The 21542-nt window shown below is 40.2% G+C and overlaps 1 protein-coding gene across 3 annotated transcripts; it reads right to left on the reverse strand.

The window, feature by feature from the left end:
* Positions 1-1012: 1012 nt before the first annotated feature.
* Positions 1013-4970, reverse strand: LOC125196465 (phosphate transporter PHO1 homolog 3-like). Of its 3 annotated transcripts, XM_048094993.2 has the most exons (12): positions 4077-4967; positions 3864-3912; positions 3714-3785; positions 3491-3620; positions 3265-3385; positions 2925-3183; positions 2729-2833; positions 2598-2642; positions 1912-2061; positions 1540-1833; positions 1313-1449; positions 1013-1243 (listed from the first exon to the last, which is right to left on the reverse strand). In XM_048094993.2, exons 1-12 carry the CDS (start codon positions 4844-4846, stop codon positions 1147-1149), a joined length of 2229 nt encoding a protein of 742 aa, XP_047950950.1. In that variant the 5' UTR covers positions 4847-4967; the 3' UTR covers positions 1013-1146. The 3 variants fall into 3 exon arrangements, with proteins under 3 accessions (XP_047950950.1, XP_088913187.1, XP_088913186.1); XM_089057061.1 differs by having other exon boundaries at positions 1013-1449; positions 4077-4970; XM_089057060.1 differs by having other exon boundaries at positions 2925-3385; positions 4077-4969.
* Between the last annotated feature and the right edge of the window lie 16572 nt (positions 4971-21542).

Consider the following 21542-nt stretch of genomic DNA (forward strand, 5'->3'; position numbering starts at 1 on the left):
AAAGAAAGAATAGAGAGATTGAAGGCAAGAGGATGTATGAATTTACTGTTTACAACTCAGACTGAATTTAGCGATGTAGATGGAGATAAGGAAGAACTTTGTCTCAATCCATGGAGAGATGGTCCTTTCAAAAGACTAATGCTCTCTTAACTTGGCAGATAAAACAGTTGATTCGTTCTCTGCAGTGTGGTTATCAAGGCCTTTCTCACTATCAGCTGTCTAAATCAGTTTCATTTGTCTTACCTATCTTGTGTATTCCTTATTAGGCTTTATCAAGATTTTGAAAAAATATGGTATACCAACTGGTGAACTATTGAGTCTACCTTTTACTCAGCTTTCTGTCCACCAGCCTTTCTTTATGCCTGACCAATCACGAGTTTAGCTCGTGAGTGTGACGCAAATCTGGAGCTCCTCTTTCCACAAGAAGATGAGGTTGTCGAGTCAACCTCTGTTGAACAAAACAGAATGCTGATCTATTACATGCATCTATGGAAGCAAAATTGCCACCTGGTGAAGAGGCGACCACTCTTGCTGCCATTAAAGCTATACGATGTCTTAGAAGGCAAGCTCCACCTATAACCCTCTAGCACTCTCGTATATCAATGGAACCCAAGATAAAGATGTCACAGGTGCATTGACAGCAGAAAACTCTGTCTCGTGATTCTTTTGTTACCCTGCCTAAAGAAGAGGTCGCAACCAAAGAGGTTTTTCCCCCATGTAAAACCTTTATTCTTTACCGTTTGCTCTCTTTTTCCTCCAGAGTGTGCTGTGTGATGTTTCTCCCTTTTCATCTAGAGTGTGCTGTGTGATGTTTGCTCTCGTGGCAGTTGACAATAATAACAATGTTACTTGCTTAACAAGCTTCCAAGTGATGACAGAAATTTAGATTGCATTTTTCACATGTAAGTTGTCAAAATGTTTGGATTATAGGATATGAGTTTTGGACGTAAGACTTCCTGAACTTCCAATGTTCTTGTATTTTTTGTGTAAAACTTTGAGAAGATTCTGATGATTGATTCAGGATTTAGCTAAATAACACCAGAAAAATTATCTACACATACTGGAAATGCTTTCCTTTACACACTTATCACAAATATTAAAACGACATCTCCCTAACACAGGACAAAATTTCATTAGTCATGTTTGTCACATGATGTGGTGGTCTTTTTCATAGTAAAATGGCATAGGTATGGACTTGAATGCCCTATAATTTTCCACGTTGTTGAAATGCTCATGCTCCAACCTGCATGATTGATGTCCATTAATGGTAGAAACACGAGTTCTAGGCATTGAAGGATCGCAAGGAACATACCTGAAGAAGTTCCAAATGCCACGACGAAGTATCTCCAAGCAGGCAATAACAGCGATCATGGCATTTCTATGGAGAAATGGTAGATTGAAATCAAGGACCAGCTGCATCCATACAAGCCTCAGAAGTATGTTGACTACCTGCAGTTTCATGCCAGACACTCTCTGTAAGTTTAGTTCTTGTGTTTGTGGGTACGTGTTTTTCTAGAGTGAAAGAGATAAACTGCTCACAATAGCTACTACATATACAGCTTTGTTTGATATCAGAAGCTTATCTCGCAGCCATCTGTTCTTGGCTTTCTTTTGCAGGAGACCCCAATCCACTACAATATCCCAATACGTGTTGTAGATGGTCGTGATGCCGGAGGTTGCTGCAGCCATGATTCTCCAAAACGCCGATGCATTGCCATTTTGTACAGTGATATCATACAATGACCTCATCACAAGAGCAACGACTGTTGAGAAATACTTTAGGCCATTGAGGCCCTGCATAGCGCTTTTCTCCTCAAACACACGTCGGAGGCACTGAGTTCATCCAAGCAGCCAAGTTTTAGCTGAGAAGACTGAATTTAAGATTAATATGATCAATGGAGTTTGAGTTACCTGAAGGAGGCGCAGCCAGAATGGAATAACGGCCACAGCTATGTATAGAAACTTGTAAGTACTGTTGTTTGTGCATTCGTTCGATCTCTTTCTGAAGTCGCCCCACACGTAGTAACATATATAATATTGCAGACTTCTGATAGCCTGAATCTGATGTACAAAATGAATCGGAATGTAGCAGTTAGGCCGCGGTGGAGCGGAGGGGTATTTTATCATTTTACATTTATTAAAAATAATAGGAGTAGTAATATTAATATAGAATCTGAAATTTAAATCTATATGCTGTATATGGGATTCACCTCTCTCATAATCTAAGTTTCGCTCAGCTCGTCTCTCTGCTATTTAACTGGCATGGCTTTCTCAACTTCGATAAGTTATCCAGAATTTCTTTGTTGCTTTTACCATTGATTTACTCCAAGATTATATCAAGAAGCTTTAATAATTTTTAAAAAAATGATTATTTAATTTGTGTTCGAATGGCTGAAGTAAAGCCTAAAATTAGAGTATTGATTGAAAATTTCATGCATGTATGAAATGAATTCAGTGCTATACTTTGCGAAGAGTTGCTTCCTAGCATGAAAGGTTCAGCTCTGTTGCTGTAGTTAGGTACAAATCATGATCCTATTCTCTAGTGTTGATTATTTAGCTTAACATATTGCATTTGGATGATGTAGAAAATGTGGTACCTGGCTCGTCATCTGATCTGCCACGAAAAAATCAATGAAGGTAACCTGCAAAAAGGGCAGCCTGAATTCAGATGGCAAAGTGGTGTGATAGTTTCATTTGTATGTTTTCCTGTTTTTCATGATGTGCAGACCTTGTAGAGAGGGGCAAAGATGCAGTGCAATGTAGAACGAATGAGAAAGAAGCGACTGGAACGGTATATTATGTTGAAGGGACATAGTGTTATAACAAGCACAACCTGAAATAGAAATATTCATAACATTAGTCTTTCATCAGCATTTCAGTGTTGTGGCCCTTTTTATTAAAGAAGAGCTTTATATTAGACTCACAGTTACTAGGAACAGCGGAAGCAGTTCAGTTATTAATCGGAATTTCTCTGTCTCCGGATCCATCTCCAAGTCGAGATGAGCAAGAATAGCAGCTAGGGTGAGTACTGAGAGTCCAGAGGCAACGACCAAGACTTCTCTGAAGCCAAGTGACGTCTCTGGTTTGAAGCCAAATATAAAGGGGTAGTTCACCCTTAATCGCCTCCAGAAATAGGTATCTGCTCCGTACATGACCATGTGCAGGACGATGTATCCAAACAAGCTATGAAGATCAAAGTTTATCAGTTCAGCATCTAGTCCAGTTTTGGATGAGGGAACAGCGAAAAAGTTTGAGGGAACATACCTGTAGAGTGGGAATATGTTCGTCATATACTGTCTTCCTCCTTCGTGCTGAAGAAGATTGCGAGCATAAACAGAGACGATGATGGCAGCAATCAGAGCTATACAGCAGCCGGTGAATAGACCTGCACACAAGTAAGTAATTTTCACCTGAATCTTTAGGAATACTATAATTGCAATGAGTAAAAGTTTCGCGAAGAACAAGTGTTTTTTAGCTAACAATATATTACCTAGAAGGAACGTTATCCGGTGCCTCTCTCTTTTCGCTCCTGGTCTCAACACCTTCATTCCTTCTCTTCGATTTCCATTTGCAAAGTGCTTGATATACGAGGCCTCTAGTTTTTCGGTGAGTTTGTAAATCTAGCAAAAAAGAAGATGGGAACTTTGCGTCAAGGCCATAATACTATGTTGAAATCCTTAAACTGAATCTGTATATGTTGCTGCATAGCAAACCTCGTCGGAGCTTCCAAGAGATGATGTGTCGACTATTTGCAGGTATGTTTTTGAAGCATTCCTTGAAGTTATCTGCAAATAATTCAAGAAGTTTAGTGAAAACTCAAGAAAAGCTAGTTGATTGAAGGTGAAGTGCAATGTAACAAACACCTTGTCATATTTCTTCATGATCTTGGAGAAGGCAAGCATATTCAAGAAACTGCAACATCAATTCATGCAGCTGCTATTAGTCGTGTTACTGTATCACATTCTATCCCAAACTTTTCTGAAAGTCGTGATAGAATTGGAAAATTTCAAATCTTGGGATAGAAAGTGATATTAACCCAATATACTGATATAGAAAGTGGCAACGGAAGCTCTCACCTGTAGCTCTTGAGAAGGCGAAGCTGCTGGTGGAACTCGATGAAGGCCTTGCGCATCTTCTTCTCTGCTCTCCTCAGCTCGTCCTTGCTGAACGACAGCTTCATCTTCGAGCTCATGACGACGTTTTTCAGAGTCGAGACAGGGGTATCAGGATCAACATTGATCTTGACATGTTCCAAAACTTGCAAACGTGCAGGCCTCGAACCCTCAAGAATCTTAGTTTTCTCCTCGGCCTCGTCCATCTCAACTTCTTGAATCACATCCATATGCTCTCCTTCAGGGCTTCTAGCCGCTGGACTCAAAACCACGCCAGCAGCCACCGTTTCTTGCACGTGATCCGGCCTCTCGACTCCGATCCTCAAAGCAATCAAAGCATCCATCTGCTTGCTAAGCTCCACGGCATTCTCCTGTATTCCCTGTACCTTCCCCTCGTGGAACGTCCTCACCTTATCAAACTCAAGGTCGAGCTTCTTGAAGAACTCGAGCTCTTGCTCAGCGCCTTCTGCTGACAGCTTCATGAGCAAGGCCTGGTATGCACTATGTGGGATCATGACAGCCTCTTCTTCTCTCGCCTTGGGTGAGCTCCGGCCAGTGAGGCCGCTGAAGGCCCTGTACATGGCCTGCCTCCGTCTCTTGAAGCCGGGGTTGTTGTTGCTCTGCTGCCGGGATTTGAGGAGGGCTTTGAGGTGTTTCTTGAGATGGGAGTAGTCCATGTATGCCCCCTGCCATTCTTGCACCATCTGTGATGAGAACTCTTTTCCAAACTTCATTTTTCAAAATTGTGTTTGGCAATACTTAAAAATGGAAAGACTCTTCTCTGTGTGTGGTGCTTTAAATGGTTCGACTATGGCAAAAACGAGTTGTTTTTCAACTGGGATATGGATTCAAATGTGGCTGCCAATTATTAAGTGCATGCTTCTATCTGTTGATATTTTGGGGGGGTCTACTCTTTATTTCCAGAAAGGATTATGGACCACTTGTGCTTTATTTTGGTGAAAGAGTTAAGACACAGAGAGAATGTATCATACAGTGCATGCCTTGCTGACTCTACGTTGACGTTGTCTTCACCCACAATATTAGATACAAGTTCATTTACGACCACAAAAAATTCATTTACACTAGAAGGGTTAACTCGACTAATCATCTTATAACCTTCTGTTCTTCATTGTTTACGAATTTGGTATTGATTAAACTCTTACTCAGTTTATAATATTACCAATCATTTTATCATAAACTCAATTTCTACGGAGGGAGAGTAATTCAATACTCCCCTCAGTCCTCCATTAATTGTCAACTTTTATCATTTTCATTCGTCCTCCATTTATTGTCCACTTTACATCATAATTGTTATTTTTATTAAAGTATAAATTGTTATTTAAATCATAACTTTGGTCATTTATATAATTTTCAAAAGTAGCGATTTATACTATACTACAATTTTTAAGAATATGCAATCTTTCCTTTTTAGTTCGTCCCACAAGAATATATACTTTCCAATTTTGAAAACTCTTTTCTCTATAATGAAGTGAGACTTATTCCACACTAACAATACTTTAATTACTTTTTCTCTTTACCTTTCTTTTATTTAACCAATTTTGTATTAAAATTCGTGTCAAACCCAAAGTGCATATTCTTTGGGGGCGGAAGGAGTATAACATTTGTACCGTTCCTAATTTTCTTATACGACTAAATATAAGATGAAATTTGTAATTTAAATCATATTAATAAGACAAATTTGACATTATTTTACATTATGATAGATAGATTTCTAGATGATTATTATGTGTGTGGTAAGAATATAATGACAAAATATAAAATAACAAATTTCATTAGAATTTTAACTATATGAGATAATTGCGAAATATATAAAATTATGATTTAGTTAGTTATTTTCTAAAATCAAGAGATATAAAAAGAAGTTAATCAAAAATTATAATTTAAATAATAAATTTTTTATTTCATTAAAAGTTGGATCATAAATGGTGATAGTTTGACGAATTAATTAAACTTAGTTGCAATTCGACGAGCAATTACGTGCTGTAAAATAATGTCTTGATTTATAATTATTTTACATTATTTTTATGACCATAGCATATGCAATGACCTATCATATTAATTATTTCTTAAATATATTTACTTGGCCAATTGACGGTACTGTTTGGATTATATTAATTGAAATTACTTGTATCAGTTAAGTACTAGTACTAATACTACCGCAGGTGCGATGATTTATTTCACGGGCGAGGTCTCTGGTTCAAGTCCAGGATGGCCCAGCTGCGCCAGGGAAAAGAATAGAAGAAGTATCTGACTACTTCATGCATGCTCCACTCGGTTTGGGGGGATATAGCTAAGTTGGTAGAGCTCCGCTCTTGCAATTGGGTCGTTGCGATTACGGGTTGGATGTCTAATTGTCCAGGCAGTAATGATAGTATCTTGTACCAGTTAAAAGATCGAGCAGACTAATATGCCACATCAGCTCATATTTCTAAAATTTATTATAGCTTAAGATCACATTTGTCGTCGAAGCATTATTTCATTTGGACTTGTTCATCTGGAGCTCCAATTACCATTATTTGACATTAGAACATCATACTATTACTACCGTTTAACATCATCTTATCGATCTTGAAGTAATACATCTGATTTATATTGAACGGGTGTGTTTGAATTGGTAGATAGGACCATTTAAAGGTATTTACCGGCCCAATCTAGTGTTTGAATTGACATATAATTATTTTGTGTGGTCCTTTCATAGGGCAAGGGCCCGTTGTATTAGAGCAAGAAAATGATGTATTACTATCTGTTGAATATTTATTTCATATATTCATTCAAGTGTTTCATAGTGAGGAGAATACACGCCTAAAGAGGCCGATGATCATTTACATATGGTATGATTTACCCTAGCTATAAATCAGGAAAGAATAATTTACAATTAATTTGAGATCATTCTAATTGATCCCCTAATCTTTGTGTATCTTCCTTGATTTCTTCCAACACTCCCCCTCAAGTTAAACAATGAGATCACTCATTTTTAACTTGCCCAATACTTCATGGAAGCTTCTTGAATCCACAGCCTTTGTAAGAATATCCGCTAAATGGTTTTTTGAACGAACAAAGGGAAGGTCTACAATCCTTGCTTCTATATTCTCCTTGGTGAAGTGGCGGTCTACTTCAACATGTTTCGTTCAATCATGTTGAACTGGATTTTCAGATATGCTTATTGCTGCTTTGTTGTCACAAAAGAGTTTGCACGGCTCCTTTGACATTAAGCCTAGTTCTGTCATTAACTTCTTCAGCCATAGGATCTTAGGATCTCTGTCAATCCACTCTTGATCCCACGAAAGTCTTCTTCTGCACTTGATAGAGCGACTACCTTTTGGTTTTTACTTCGCCAAGTCACGAGATTTCCACCCACGAAGGTAAAATACCCTGCAGTCGATCTTCGATCATTTGGGTTCCCTGCCCAATCCGCATCTGTGAACCCATGCACCTCTAAGTTCCCATGATTTTCAAACAAAATTCCATGTCCCGATGTCCCCTTCAAGTAACGCACAATCCTCAAAGTCGCTTCCCAGTGATCGACTTGAGGCTTATGCATAAACTGACTAACTATCCCCACTGTATAAGCGATATCCGGTCTAGTATGAGATAGATAGATAAGCTTACCCACCAGACGTTGGTATCTCGTTTGGTGCGTGAGTTCGGCTCCTTCATCCAGTCGAAGACCATGGTTCTGCATCATTGGAGTTTCTGCAGGCTTGCAATCTAGCATTCCTGTTTCAGCCAAGAGATCCAAAACAAACTTCCGTTGGCTTATAAATATCCCTTTCTTGGATCGCATCACTTCAATGCCCAGAAAATACTTCGAGAGACCCAAATCCTTCATCTCAAATTCAGCAAAGAGGTTCTTCCTTAGCTGGCTTATCTCCTCCTCATCATCCCTAGTAAGGATCATATCATCCACATAGATAATCAAACATGTGATCTTCCCTTCTTTCTTCTTGAGGAACAGAGTATGATCTGAATTACTCTGTTGGTATCCATATTTCTTCGTTACTTCAGTAAATCTCCCAAACCATGCCCTCGGTGATTGTTTCAAACCATAAAGAGTCTTTTTTAGTTTACACACCTCTCCTGCCTTGAATTCCCCCTCAAATCCTGGTGGAGCTTCCATATAGATTGGTTTAGTGAGTTCTCCATGCAAGAAGGCATTAGTCACGTCAAACTGATGTAGCGGCCAGTTCTTCGTTGCAGCAATAGAGAATAGTACACGAATAGTACTCATTTTGGCAACCGGTGAGAAGGTCTCTGCATAATCGACTCCATAGGTTTGAGTATAGCCTTTTGCCACTAACCTCGCCTCGTAGCGCTCAATTGAACCGCCTGGTTTCCTCTTGATCGTGAACACCCAGCGGCATCCCACTAGTCTAGACCCCTCGGGTCTCAGACACACTTCCCATGTTTTGCTTTTCATTAGCGCCTTCATTTCTACCAGCATCGCCTCCCTCCAATGTTGGGTTTTCATTGCTTCCTCCGCAGTTCTAGGGATCTCCTCTTCATCATATAGAGCTGCAGTGAAGGCCCTCGCCATCTCCGTCAGATTTGCTTTAGCCAGATTTGCCACTGAATATCTACTTTTCTTTGAGATACGCTCTGGGCTATACCTCTTGGGTGGAACACCCCTTGTGCTCCGATAAGGGAGTATGTACTGCCCTGTATCCCCATCAATCGCAGCATTCTCTACTGGAATTGTATCTGTCACAGAGTCATTAGGAATATTTGTACTATTGATTCCAGATTCAGTAATTACCTCAAATATCACTGGAGGAGGACTATCAGATGAAGGCAAGTGAGGAGGCTCTACTGGTGACAAGACATGCTCGGCGGTAGTACTAACTGTCTCTGTTGGTTCCGCGGCAGAGTTGCTTGGTGGTGACACAAACCAACTCAGGGGTCCACTCGACCTATCAATAGTTCTACTCACCCCCTGACCACTAAGGCTGGTGTATCACACTCCAAAAAATTGCAATTCATAGTGGTTATTATCTTCCTAGATGATGGATCAAAGCACCTATAACTAGATGATGGATCCAAAAAAACACATTTGATAGCGCAAGCGGAAAATTTGGTTTATTCGTGTTTGGGAACATGGACAGACACGGAACACCCAACAATTTTAAGTGGTAGGGTAAGCGGTTCGGGTACTTTGGCTAGTGAGGATAAAAGCTGTAAAGGGGTTTTCATATTTAAAATTTTTTTAGGTAGACGGTTAACTAAATAAACCGATGTACAACCGTCTCAAGCCACAGAAATTTTGAAACATTAGAATCAAAAAACAAGGCACGAGTAATTTCAAGAATGATCCTATTTTTACTTTCAGCTACTCCATTTTGTTCGGGGGTATATGGGCAAGAGGTTTGGTGAACTAATCCTTTATCGACGAAAAAATTTGACATTTCCCGATTGACAAACTCTCTCCCGCTGTCATCCCTAAGAATTTTAATGGTTGTTTGAAATTGAGTTTGAATCCATTTGTAAAAAAGGAAATTTTTTTCATAAACTCCAGATTTGTTCTTCAAAAAATATACCCACGTCATTCTCGAACAATCATCCACAAATAACAAAAATATATTTAAAACCATGATCTCCAGTAACGGGTGTAGGACCCCAAACATCAGCATGAACCAAAGAAAAAAGACTCTTAACACGAGTTTCAGGAGACTTAAAAAATTGTTTATGGCTCTTCGCCAAAACACAAGATTCGCAATCAATATTCTTGAAATGGGAAAAATTAGGAAAAAGTAGTTTAAAATAACCATGAGATAGGTGACCAAAACGTCTACGCCACAACCAAGCTTCTCGAGTCGCAGATCTGTGAGCCAGCATTGCGACACTTCCTTGGTGAGCCATCTCGTCAACATAGTAGAGGCATTGACGCTCAGTGCCACACCCAATTATCCTCCTTGTCCTGATATCTTGTAATACACAGAAATTAGGATGCATTAGTAGGTTACAGTTTAATTCCTTCGTCACGTGACTAATAGACATCAACTTGTGTGATAATTTGGGAACATAGAAACTATTCGAAAATTTTAGCGTTGGTGAAATCTCAATTGTTCCACTCCCCTCTACTGATGTTAATTCTGTTAGAGTTTGTATAGTAGAAATCACGTTTCGAGTGATTGAATACTGTAAAACTCTTATTTTATTTTCCAATAAATAAAACAGATTAATTTTGTCATAATGTTGTTATGTTTTACATTTAATGGATGTTAATGCATGTTTAAACGTATAAGTTAACTTAACAAAGTCTAAGTCTTTGTTTTAGTAGACCGGTTGTGGGCGTCGTCCACTTTAAGGTAACACGGTCAGTTCTAAACAAAGAAAAAGATGAATTTCACAACCTAGATGGAATTTGACTATCCATCGAGAAAGGTTGCAATGTCAGTCCGCATATTTCTAAGCCTTACTGAAATAAGATGACATTGGTGTGGTATAGCACTGAACGGATCTAACAGCAAGACTTGTCATTGGGCTATCTACTGAAAGGCGAGGTCTTGATAATATTTGTTTCTTAATCAATGTAGGTTAGCATTGAGCATACGGTATTGATTATGCACTACTTTGACTTATCAAATGGTGCGGGTTTTTCGTAACCCAATTATCCTGATATATTGGGTAGTGGTGATCAATATCTAGCGGTGCTAGGATTGCTATTATATTGAATCGTGCACGAGGAGAGTCTCGTTTGATAATGTCCTCAAGAGGAGCGCGAAACAAGGTTTTATTATTCGGAACCTAGCTAGTTGGAGTTTGATTACTCTATGAATATTAAATAAGTGTTTTATGCTAAGTCCACTATTGGAATTAATAAGAAGTTAATTAATTAAGTCAATAGCAGACATTAATTAATTAATGGACATTTTAATCTTAAGCGCGGGAAATGAAAGTTAAACGGAAACCCGGATTACTTGTAATTTGGGATTTGGATGGGGAGAGTTCAATATTACTTCTGTAGTGGCTGCTCGTAATATTCCAATTATAACTTATATTAAATTGTGGGTTCAATTTAATTAGTAAAAAGTAAATTGGATGAGCCCATATCCAAAACCTTCCATAGATCCCTGTCTGGGCCCAAAATGAACTTAATATAAATAGGAAAGTAAAGGATACAGAAATAACACAATTTCATTATTTGTAATTTTCGAAAATTTCAGCCTCCCCAGCTGTACGAATTTTCGAATTCCACTCCTATTCCCAAAAGGATTTCTTCTGTCTTCTTTATTTAAGTCCTAGTATTCTAGTAAGATCATCCCACATTGATACTGGGATACAGTTCGGGAACCAGAGAGAAGATTTGTGGTCTAGTACTCAAAGCATCACGTGGAGAAGAAGATAGTCATCTTCAATTCTTTGGAGAATTAATTAGGTGTTTTTCTGCTCCGTAGAAAAGCATGTTTTAGGTTTCAATATTCTTAAAGCATGATTAATTCAAGTTATGAGCATGATACATATGATAATTATGCGAACAGGTTTTGTCTAAATAATCTGCGAAATAGATCTGATTATTATGTGATTGATTTATATGAGCGCTTCCGCTGCCAGCACCTTCAATTGGTATCAGAGCCAGTCTTTGGCTCTGATTATTTGGATTTAAATTTCGCGAAATTCATGTATGCATGTCTTATTTGATTACGAAGCATATTCTTGTGTTTTAATTTTCTTTTATGTTTATGCATGATGAACTCAAGAACATTCGAATCATATAACTTGAATTATTCGAACGAACGAGATGTGCGATTCGTCGGCGCTTGCGCTGGAACGAATCGCACTACGTGCGATCGGAGTAGGGTAGTCGAGAGAGTGGGAGCCGAGGGTCAACGGCTATGGGGCGACGCGCCGGCAAGCAAGGGCTCGCGCGCGCCGCCAGCCAAAGTCCGTCGTAACCCTAGCCGGCCCCGATCAATTTCGACGATATCCGACGTCGAGTGGGAGCCGAGGGAAGTGATCACGCGGCGACGCACTGACGAGCATGGGCTCGTGCGCGCCGCCGGTCGAGACCACACGCCCAAGCCGGAGCCTGTTGCGTCGGTGGTGGAGGGAGGCGGAGCGCGCTGCTCGTCCGAGAGCAGCGGCTGTCTTCTTCGCCGGAAACCCTAACCCTAACCCTAGAAACCCTAAACCCTTCGCCCACTACTAGCGGCGCACGACCGAGAGCAGCCGCGCCAAGTGCAGCGGTTGCTGGTTAGCGCGAGACCGCCGGAGCAGTGGCTGCGCGGCCTTCGCTGCGCGGCTGGATGTCGACGGGGTTGGGAATGTCTCGGCGGTTTTGCGTCGGAAAGAAGGGAGGAGGAAGCGCGCGCCTTCGGGCGCGGCCTACCGGCGAATTCGCCACCCCGGCGAGCGTCTCCGGGGGGATATCTTCGAATCTTCGTCGTGTTGATTCGTGCAAACCTCGAATCGCAAGATATTGACGAAAGATTATTTAATTCATAAATTAATAGATATCATTAAAAATAATATTATTTAATGAAATAAAATATTTTGGGATGATTTCCCTAGATTTTAGGAATATTTAGATTATTTTCTATATCTATGAATATTTTATATCCTAGATGATATAGATAAGAATAATTTAATAGTTTCCTAAATATAATATATATATCTAGAATCTATAATAGGATAGATATATATAAGATTACATTAAATAATATAATTAATATTCTTCCTAATCTTGAACTTGGAAATTATATGAATTTAATTTTTCATGTCTAATTAAGGTTATAAATAATGTACTTTATTTTAGATATATCTTATAGTATGACATGAATAAGAATTAAATTCTAGATTAATAATTCCTAAACTAAGATATTAAAGATAATAAAAGATTTAATTATCCAGTCAATTAAATACCAACAGAATTTAATTAGTCTTAATCTGCCTTAAGGCTAAAGGATAATTAATGAAAAACCGTAACTCAAATATCTAAGCGATAATTATGAACTAAAAGTTTATATATGGTCTCCATCGGTTGGAGACAATAATCCTACGAAAACAGTAAGTTCATAAGGGCGAACTTCTCACATAATAAATAGAATGAACTAGAAAGTGGTTCCCAATATTATTGCCACCTGCAAAGTGGGGACAATAATCCTAAGGAACTGCGATTTTCAGGGTTCAATCAGAATTTATGAGATAGCTTGGTTTTGTTATCAGCACATGAACATTGTTATGGAAGTGTGTTGTAGAAATAAAATTCTGTAATGCTAAATCTGATGGTCGTGCTTAGGCAGCATTAGGCGTGTTGACCTCCAAAGGAGGAAGATATTGATGCGTCGGTGTTGTGACCAGTAAAATTGTCAAAATTTTAATGCGTATTAACCTCCAAAGGAGGATACAATTTATTAATTTTGCTGTTGTAAGATCTTGAAAAGTTTTATGGTTAATCTACTCAATTTCCTTACATCGACATCTTTGGGTTAGCTCGGGATGAACGCTTTAGCTGCAGGTTGGCATAGCGAAGAGACGAAAAGGTTGGAGATCTTCCCTTTCTTTCTCTTCTTTTTATCCCTTCGACGAATTTCGGCTATGACCAATGCCCCACTAGCTGAATAGGCGTAAGAAAGCTACCTGAAAAAAGGCAAGGTGCACCTTGGATTGAACTCGACGAATTGCATTTTGCCAGAGAGATTTTTTTAGTTAGAAAGATTCTCTATTGGAAATTCAAAATAAAAATAAAGGGTCTACCTTAGAGCCTTAGAGGAAGGGGTCCTAGATTAGTTAGATTTGCCGAATCGGGAGTTAAAACTCGCAATCGGTCTGTCTAACTAGGATTAGGAGGTGGGAGGAGGAGACCCTCGCTCAAGAGATTGTGTTGTTGGTCCGGGAGCTACATAGGATGTTCAAGAGCTATACCAGAGAAGCATGAGTCCTACTTATGAAGAACTAACAACTAGCTAGCAAGCAACAAGGAAGCCGGCTTCCCGCGGCTATGAATGCCTTGGAAAGGAAAAACTGAAATAGTTCCATTTCCCCAAGAACCAGAAAGATGGGAGCAAGGAGGAAAAGGTTAAGTTTATGACAAATAGTAAAATCTTCTGTTTGCGGTGCAATAAAATCCGTCAAGATGTCATTTAATCCTCTTTCTGCCATTCTCAAAGAAAACAAACTCGAAGGCCAAAATTACATCGAATGGAAACAAAACTTGGATATCGTTCTCACAGCTGAAGAGTACAAGTTTGTGCTCACTACTCCACAGCCTCCAATCCCCACGGCTAACGCCTCGGTGGGAGTTCAGAATGCGCATAAACGGTGGCATAAGGCGAATGAGATGGCTAAGTGCTACATGTTGGCATCTATGTCTTCAGTACTCAAGCATCAGCATTCTGCCATGGCGACTGCCGCCGAGATTATGCAAAAACTTACAAATCTGTTTGGTACACATAATCGAACGGCTAAGTCTCAAGCCTTTCGGAGTATCATGACGAAGTCTATGAAGGAAGGCACGTCTGTGAGGCAACATGTCCTCGAGATGATGAGCCACCTCAATCAAATTGAGGTTTTGGGAGGGACAACCGATACCGAGTCCCAGGTTACTATAATCCTTCAGAGTCTTCCCCCTAGCTTCCAGCAGTTCAAGCTCAACTTCGAGATGAACAAGCGGGATTATACTTTGGCTGAGCTGCTGACTGAACTTCAGTCGGCGGAGGACCTTATGGTTCAAGCTAAGGTAGCCATGCTAAGTTTGGCGCCTAATTCCTCTGGCTCTAAGCCTAGAAGAGGAAAGAAAAAGGCACCGAACCCAGTGGCAGCTAAGAATGCTATGGGAAAGAAGAAACAGAGAGGTGACAAGAAGCCAACTGGCAAGTGCTTCAAATGTGGAGAGAAAGGTCATTGGAAGCCAGATTGTCCTAAGAAGGGCAAGGCTACAGGTATGCACCATGCTCTAGTAGTCGAGTCATGTTTGGCTTCGACATCTACTCATTCTTGGGTCATTGATACTGGAGCAACTGATCATATATGTATTGATCCTGACTTAATGCAGGTGACAAGACGGTTACATGATCGTGAGATCGAAGTCCAGCTGGGCGACGCTACGAAAGTGGCGGCCGTTGCAGTGGGAGACGTTTATTTACGTTTTTCTAGTGATAGATTTTTTATTTTGAAGAATGTTTTGTTGATACCTTCTTTTAGAAGAAATTTAATTTCAGTTTCTAAATTATCTTTTGATGGATATTCGATTTCTTTTAATGACAATTGCGTTATTAAGAAAGATGGTTCTTATATCTGTCGTGGTATCATAGAAAACAATCTGTACACAATCACTTCTACACAATTTAATCAACGTAAATCATAACTCAATGCTGCATCGAAAATTTCTAAGAAAAGAAAAGAACCTTCAAGTTCAATGAATGATACGTACTTATGGCACCTTAGACTTGGTCATGCCAACGAAAGAAGGATTCATGCGATGGTTGATCAAGATCTTATCAAAGGTCTTGAGAAGGAACCATTTTCGAAGTGTGAATCCTGTCTCGAAGGCAAGATGACTAAGAGACCTTTTAGGTCAAAGGGGAATAGGGTCACGGAAGTACTTGAGCTCATTCATACTGATGTGTGTGGACCAATGTCAACCGAGGCAAGGAGCGGCTATCGATACTTCATCACCTATAAAGACGACTTCTCGAAAGTTGGATACGTCTATTTGATGCGCTACAAGTCTGAAACTTTTGACAAGTTCAAGGAGTTTAAGGCTAAAGTAGAGACGCGTCATGGTAAGACTATCAAATGCCTGCGATCTGATATACCTAAGTGCCGAGTTTTTGGACTACTTATCAGTAGCGGGAATACAATCCCAAACGACTGCGCCGGGCACACCCCAGCAGAATGGCGTAGCTGAAAGAAGGAATAGGACCTTGTTAAATATGGTCCGCTCGATGATGAGTTATGCACGGTTACCTATTTCATTTTGGGGGCATCCGTTGCTTTCAGCAACCTATCTCTTAGACCACTTACCTTCTAAATCGGTTCCTACTACCCCATATGAGTTGTGGAATGGGCGAAAACCCAATCTAGAACATCTCAGAGTGTGGGGGTGTCCGGCTCATATATTGAAAAATGATCCAACTAAGCTGAAATCAAGGACCGAGGTTTGTGTGTTTATAGGATACCCTAGAGGAACGAAAGCTTATGAATTCTATAGTCTCAGAGATCAGAAAGTGATTGTGAGCACTCATGTCACATTCTTAGAGGAAGACTATGTAATGAATCATAAGCCCAGCAGTGAAATAGCTCTTGAAGAGCTAACTCAAGTCACAACTTCCATTAACCAAGAACAATTACCTAGTGTAACAACAATTCCAGAAATTTCAACTAATACTCCAGATATTGTAGTGCCGCGTCGCAGTGGGAGGGTCTCTCATGAGCCCGAAAGATACATTGGTTTGGGAAAGTGCATGGATCACTCCTCGGACAGCAATGTACTTGATCCCTGGAATCTTGCAGAGGTGCAGACAGATGTCGATCATTGCGAATGGGTGAAAGCAATGGATTCGGAACTACAATCAATGGTAGACAAAGACGTCTATGATTTGTCTGTCCTACCCGAAGGCTATACTGCCATTGGGAGCAAGTGGATATACAAACGTAAACGTGGACCCGATGGACGAGTTAAAGTCTTTAAGGCAAGACTAGTGGCAAAGGGGTATACCCAAAAGGAAGGCATCGATTACGATGAGACCTTCTCCCCAGTGGCCATGCTCAAATCGATCCGTATACTTTTTTCTATAGCAGCTTACATGGATTGGGAAGTATGGCAGATAGACATTAAGACTGCGTTTTTGAACGGGAGTCTTGAGGAGACCATCTACATGGAACAACCCGAAGGCTATGTGGTAAAGGGCAAGGAACACATGGTTTGGAAGCTTAAAAAGGCCATTTATGGCCTCAAGCAAGCATCTAGATCATGGAACTAGTGTTTCGATCAAACTGTTCAAAAGTTTGGATTCGAAAAATGGTCTAATGAAAGCTGTGTGTATAAGAAGGTTGAAAAGGGAAATGTTGTGTTCTTAGTTTTGTATGTAGATGACATTCTTCTAATTGGAAACAATAAAAAGATGTTGTCATCAGTGCGAACTTGGTTGTCCAGCCAGTTCGAGATGAAAGATATGGGTGATGCGGGACACATTCTCGGTATCAAGGTTCTTAGGAACCGAGCTAAGAGAATGTTGTGTTTATCCCAAGAATCTTACATCGAAACGGTACTTAGACGCTTTAGCATGCAAGATGCCAAGAAAAGGTTTCCTACCTTTTAGACATGGCATCCATTTATCTCAAGAGATGTGTCCTAAGACAACATCTGAGATAGCAAAGATGAGAAGAATACCATATGCCTCGGCAGTTGGTAGTCTCATGTATGCTATGCTTTGTACTAGTCTACTAGACCCGATATCTGCTTTGCTATTGGCATGGTAGCAAGATATCAATCAAATCCCGGCAAAGGACATTGGACTGCCGTAAAGAACATACTCAAGTACCTTAATCGGACTAAGGACTATGTTCTAGTTTACAATACAGCCGAGCTCTGTCCTTTAGGATATACAGATTCAGATTTTCAAGCTGATGTAGATTCGAGAAAATCAACTTCCGGATATGTGTTTACCTTAGGAGGTGGAGCCGTAATTTGGAAGAGTGTAAAGCAGAAATGCATTGCAGACTCTACCATGGAAGCCGAGTATGTGGCCGCTTCGGAGGCTGCAAAAGAGGCTGTATGGCTTAAGAACTTCCTTCTGGACTTAGGTGTGGTTTCGAATATGCCCAAGAGCATCACCATCTATTGTGACAATTCTGGTGATGTGGCAAATTCGAGAGAACCACGGGCTCATAAAGCGAGCAAGCACATAGAGATGAAGTATCATATTATAAGAGATATAGTGCAGAGAGGAGATATAAAAGTGGTCAAGATTGAGTCAGAAAACAACCTGACAGATCCTTTCACGAAGGCATTAGCGGTAAAGCCGTATGAAAGCCATGTTGAAGGAATCGGAGTTCGACTAATTCAAGACCTCAATCCCCTTTCAGTATAAGTGGGAGAATTAGACGTTAGCACATTTTTTTGTATACTCGAAAGTGTTTTGAGTATAAGTGGGAGATTTTTAGAGTTTGTATACTAGAAATCACGTTTCGAGTGATTGAATACTGTAAAACTCTTATTTTATTTTCCAATAAATAAAACAGATTAATTTTGTCATAATGTTGTTATGTTTTACATTTAATGGATGTTAATGCATGTTTAAATATATAAGTTAACTTAACAAAGTCTAAGTCTTTGTTTTAGTAGACCGGTTGTGGGCGTCGTCCACTTTAAGGTAACACGGTCAGTTCTAAACAAAGAAAAAGATGAATTTCACAACCTAGATGGAATTTGACTATCCATCGAGAAAGGTTGCAATGTCATTCGGCATATTTCTAAGCCTTACTGAAATAAGATGACATTGGTGTGGTATAGCACTGAACGGATCTAACAGCAAGACTTGTCATTGGGCTATCTACTGAAAGGCGAGGTCTTGATAATATTTGTTTCTTAATCAATGTAGGTTAGCATTGAGCATACGGTATTGATTATGCACTACTTTGACTTATCAAATGGTGCGGGTTTTTCGTAACCCAATTATCCTGATATATTGGGTAGTGGTGATCAATATCTAGCGGTGCTAGGATTGCTATTATATTGAATCGTGCACGAGGAGAGTCTCGTTTGATAATTTCCTCAAGAGGAGCTCGAAACAAGGTTTTATTATTCGGAACCTAGCTAGTTGGAGTTTGATTACTCTATGAATATTAAATAAGTGTTTTATGCTAAGTCCACTCTTGGAATTAATAAGAAGTTAATTAATTAAGTCAATAGCAGACATTAATTAATTAATGGACATTTTAATCTTAAGCGCGGGAAATGAAAGTTAAACGGAAACCCGGATTACTTGTAATTTGGGATTTGGATGGGGAGAGTTCAATATTACTTCTGTAGTGGCTGCTCGTAATATTCCAATTATAACTTATATTAAATTGTGGGTTTAATTTAATTAGTAAAAAGTAAATTGGATGAGCACATATCCAAAACCTTTCATAGATCCCTGTCTGGGCCCAAAAGGAACTTAATATAAATAGGAAAATAAAGGAGACAGAAATAACACAATTTCATTATTTGTAATTTTCAAAAATTTCAGCCTCCCCAGCTGTAGGAATTTTCGAATTCCACTCCTATTCCCAAAAGGATTTCTTCTGTCTTCTTTATTTAAGTCCCAGTATTCTAGTAAGATCAGCCCACACTGATATTGGGATACAGTTCGGGAACCAGAGAGAAGATTTGTGGTCTAGTACTCAAAGCATCACGTGGAGAAGAAGCTAGCCATCTTCAATTCTTTGGAGAATTAATTAGGTATTTTTCTGCTCCGTAGAAAAGCATGTTTTAGGTTTCAATATTCTTAAAGCATGATTAATTCAAGTTATGAGCATGATACATGTGATAATTACGCGAATAGGTTTTGTCTAAATAATCTGCAAAATAGATCTGATTATTATGTGATTGATTTATATGAGCGCTTCCGCTGCCAGCACCTTCAAATTCCTCATCCGTAGTATGTATCTGACTTTTCATAGTACCACAAAAATCCAAAAAATCCCCTCTATCATGAGTCATCGTATCAGTTGCCCCACAATAAAAAAGATCCACCATTTATCTTTTTCACTAGGCTTATGTTGTACAGTACATGCAATAGGCAATTTGTGCAGAATTTCAAATCTATTGGGACTGACAAACATATTATCACACAATATGGGGTCAATTTTCGAATTACTCAAAGTATGGGGGGCAGATTGGGAGGCATGGGGTATCTTATGTAATTTCTAAAAAATTGGGGGGTTGGGCATCAAATTATAAAGTGGGTTAGGTTTGCAAAAACCTAGCCCATTACCTCATGTCAAGAATGCGCCGCTGCCCCCTTCTCCTCCGATGCGGCCGGCGAACGCCACCTGCCCTACCTCATCACCTCGCCTGCCGCCGCCGCCGCGTGAGGTGTCACCATCAGCGCCTCTCCCACGGTTGGCCTCTGTTCCACCATTTTCCTCCACTCCGATGGCTAATTTCGCCTTCCCCTTTTGAGTTTCATCCCACCATTCCGGAAATCCAACTAATTTGAAGCAGGTTTCCTTGGTATGCTTGTTCATCCCGCAGTGAGAGCACCACATCTTGGTTTTGTCTGGCTTGGTTCCACCGCGGCGGTTGTTGGTGGCGGCGGGGTGTGGTGTCTGCTGATTGGGACGGGGCGGCGATGGCTGGGGTGGAAATCGTTGGTTTCGGGCTCTGAATCCGAAGCCCACTCCACTTGATGTTGGTTCTCCATTCGTCGCGCCGGTCTGGCCGGGGTTCGCCGGCAACATGATCTTTTGTCGTGTGGCCTCCCGTTTCACCCAACTGTATGCAACGTCCACTAGAGGCGTCGGGCTTTCCTTGAGGATATCTCTTCTGATTCCTTCGTATTGAGAGTTTAATCCGGCCAAAAATTTGTATAGCCTTCGTGATATGACCACGGGTGCTCGACGTCAAGGGTCCTCCCTTCGGCGTGAACCATGGGTTGATTGGGGCCCAAGGATGAAAGAGAAGACATGCCAAGGATCCAATAAAGCTAGAGGGCCTCCCGAGGGTGCAAGGAATAGAGAAGGCTCGGATTTGAGGACAAATCCTTTCCAAGAAGGGGAGGATGATACGATCATGGAGGCCGTGCATCGAGGATTTCAGCTACAGCTGGATTCAACCGAAAACCGTCCTATATAGATGATATCCGAAAGCTATGAAACTGCAACCATTGTCTTCGTCTTGAAAACGGCTTTGCGTGGGTATCTTGCACATCCCAATCGGAGTCCGAATGAGGGAGTTATGGCGGTTTTACGGAAGTCGCGCAGAGAAAACGCCCGGTCCGGGCATTTTGGCATGTGAAAAACGCCCGACCGGGCGATTATGCCGCTTTTTTAGATTTTGTGGGCCAACTTTCTATTTTTGGACCCATAGTATAAATACCTCTTGATGTCATTTCTTTTCCTTAGACTTTGATGAAATTAGATACTTGAGAGCTTTGTTTCCTCTTGGAGAGGGTTTCTATCCAATTCCTAGATTTAGGTTGCTTGAATCCATCAATTGCTAGTTCAAGCATGGGATTTCCATCAATTGCTAGTTCAAGCATGGATCAAGTAGAAGTATGCTTTGAGGTTTGTGGTTCCCTTGAAGATCTAGCCATGGATGCATGTTAGTTATGTCGTAAGTGTCATAGCTTGCTTCATCAATGACTATGTATCTCAATTTCCACCCTATCCAATGTTATTTCCTTCTTTGTTTATCTTAGCTTCCTTAATTCTTGTTGTGTTGCCTTTATTGATAAAATAGAAAACCAATTCTCACAAAAATACCTAGAT

Source organism: Salvia hispanica, chromosome 4, assembly GCF_029641045.1.
Source record: "Salvia hispanica isolate PSC_SH4W2 chromosome 4, Shi_PSC_v1, whole genome shotgun sequence".
Classification (NCBI taxonomy): domain Eukaryota; kingdom Viridiplantae; phylum Streptophyta; class Magnoliopsida; order Lamiales; family Lamiaceae; genus Salvia; species Salvia hispanica.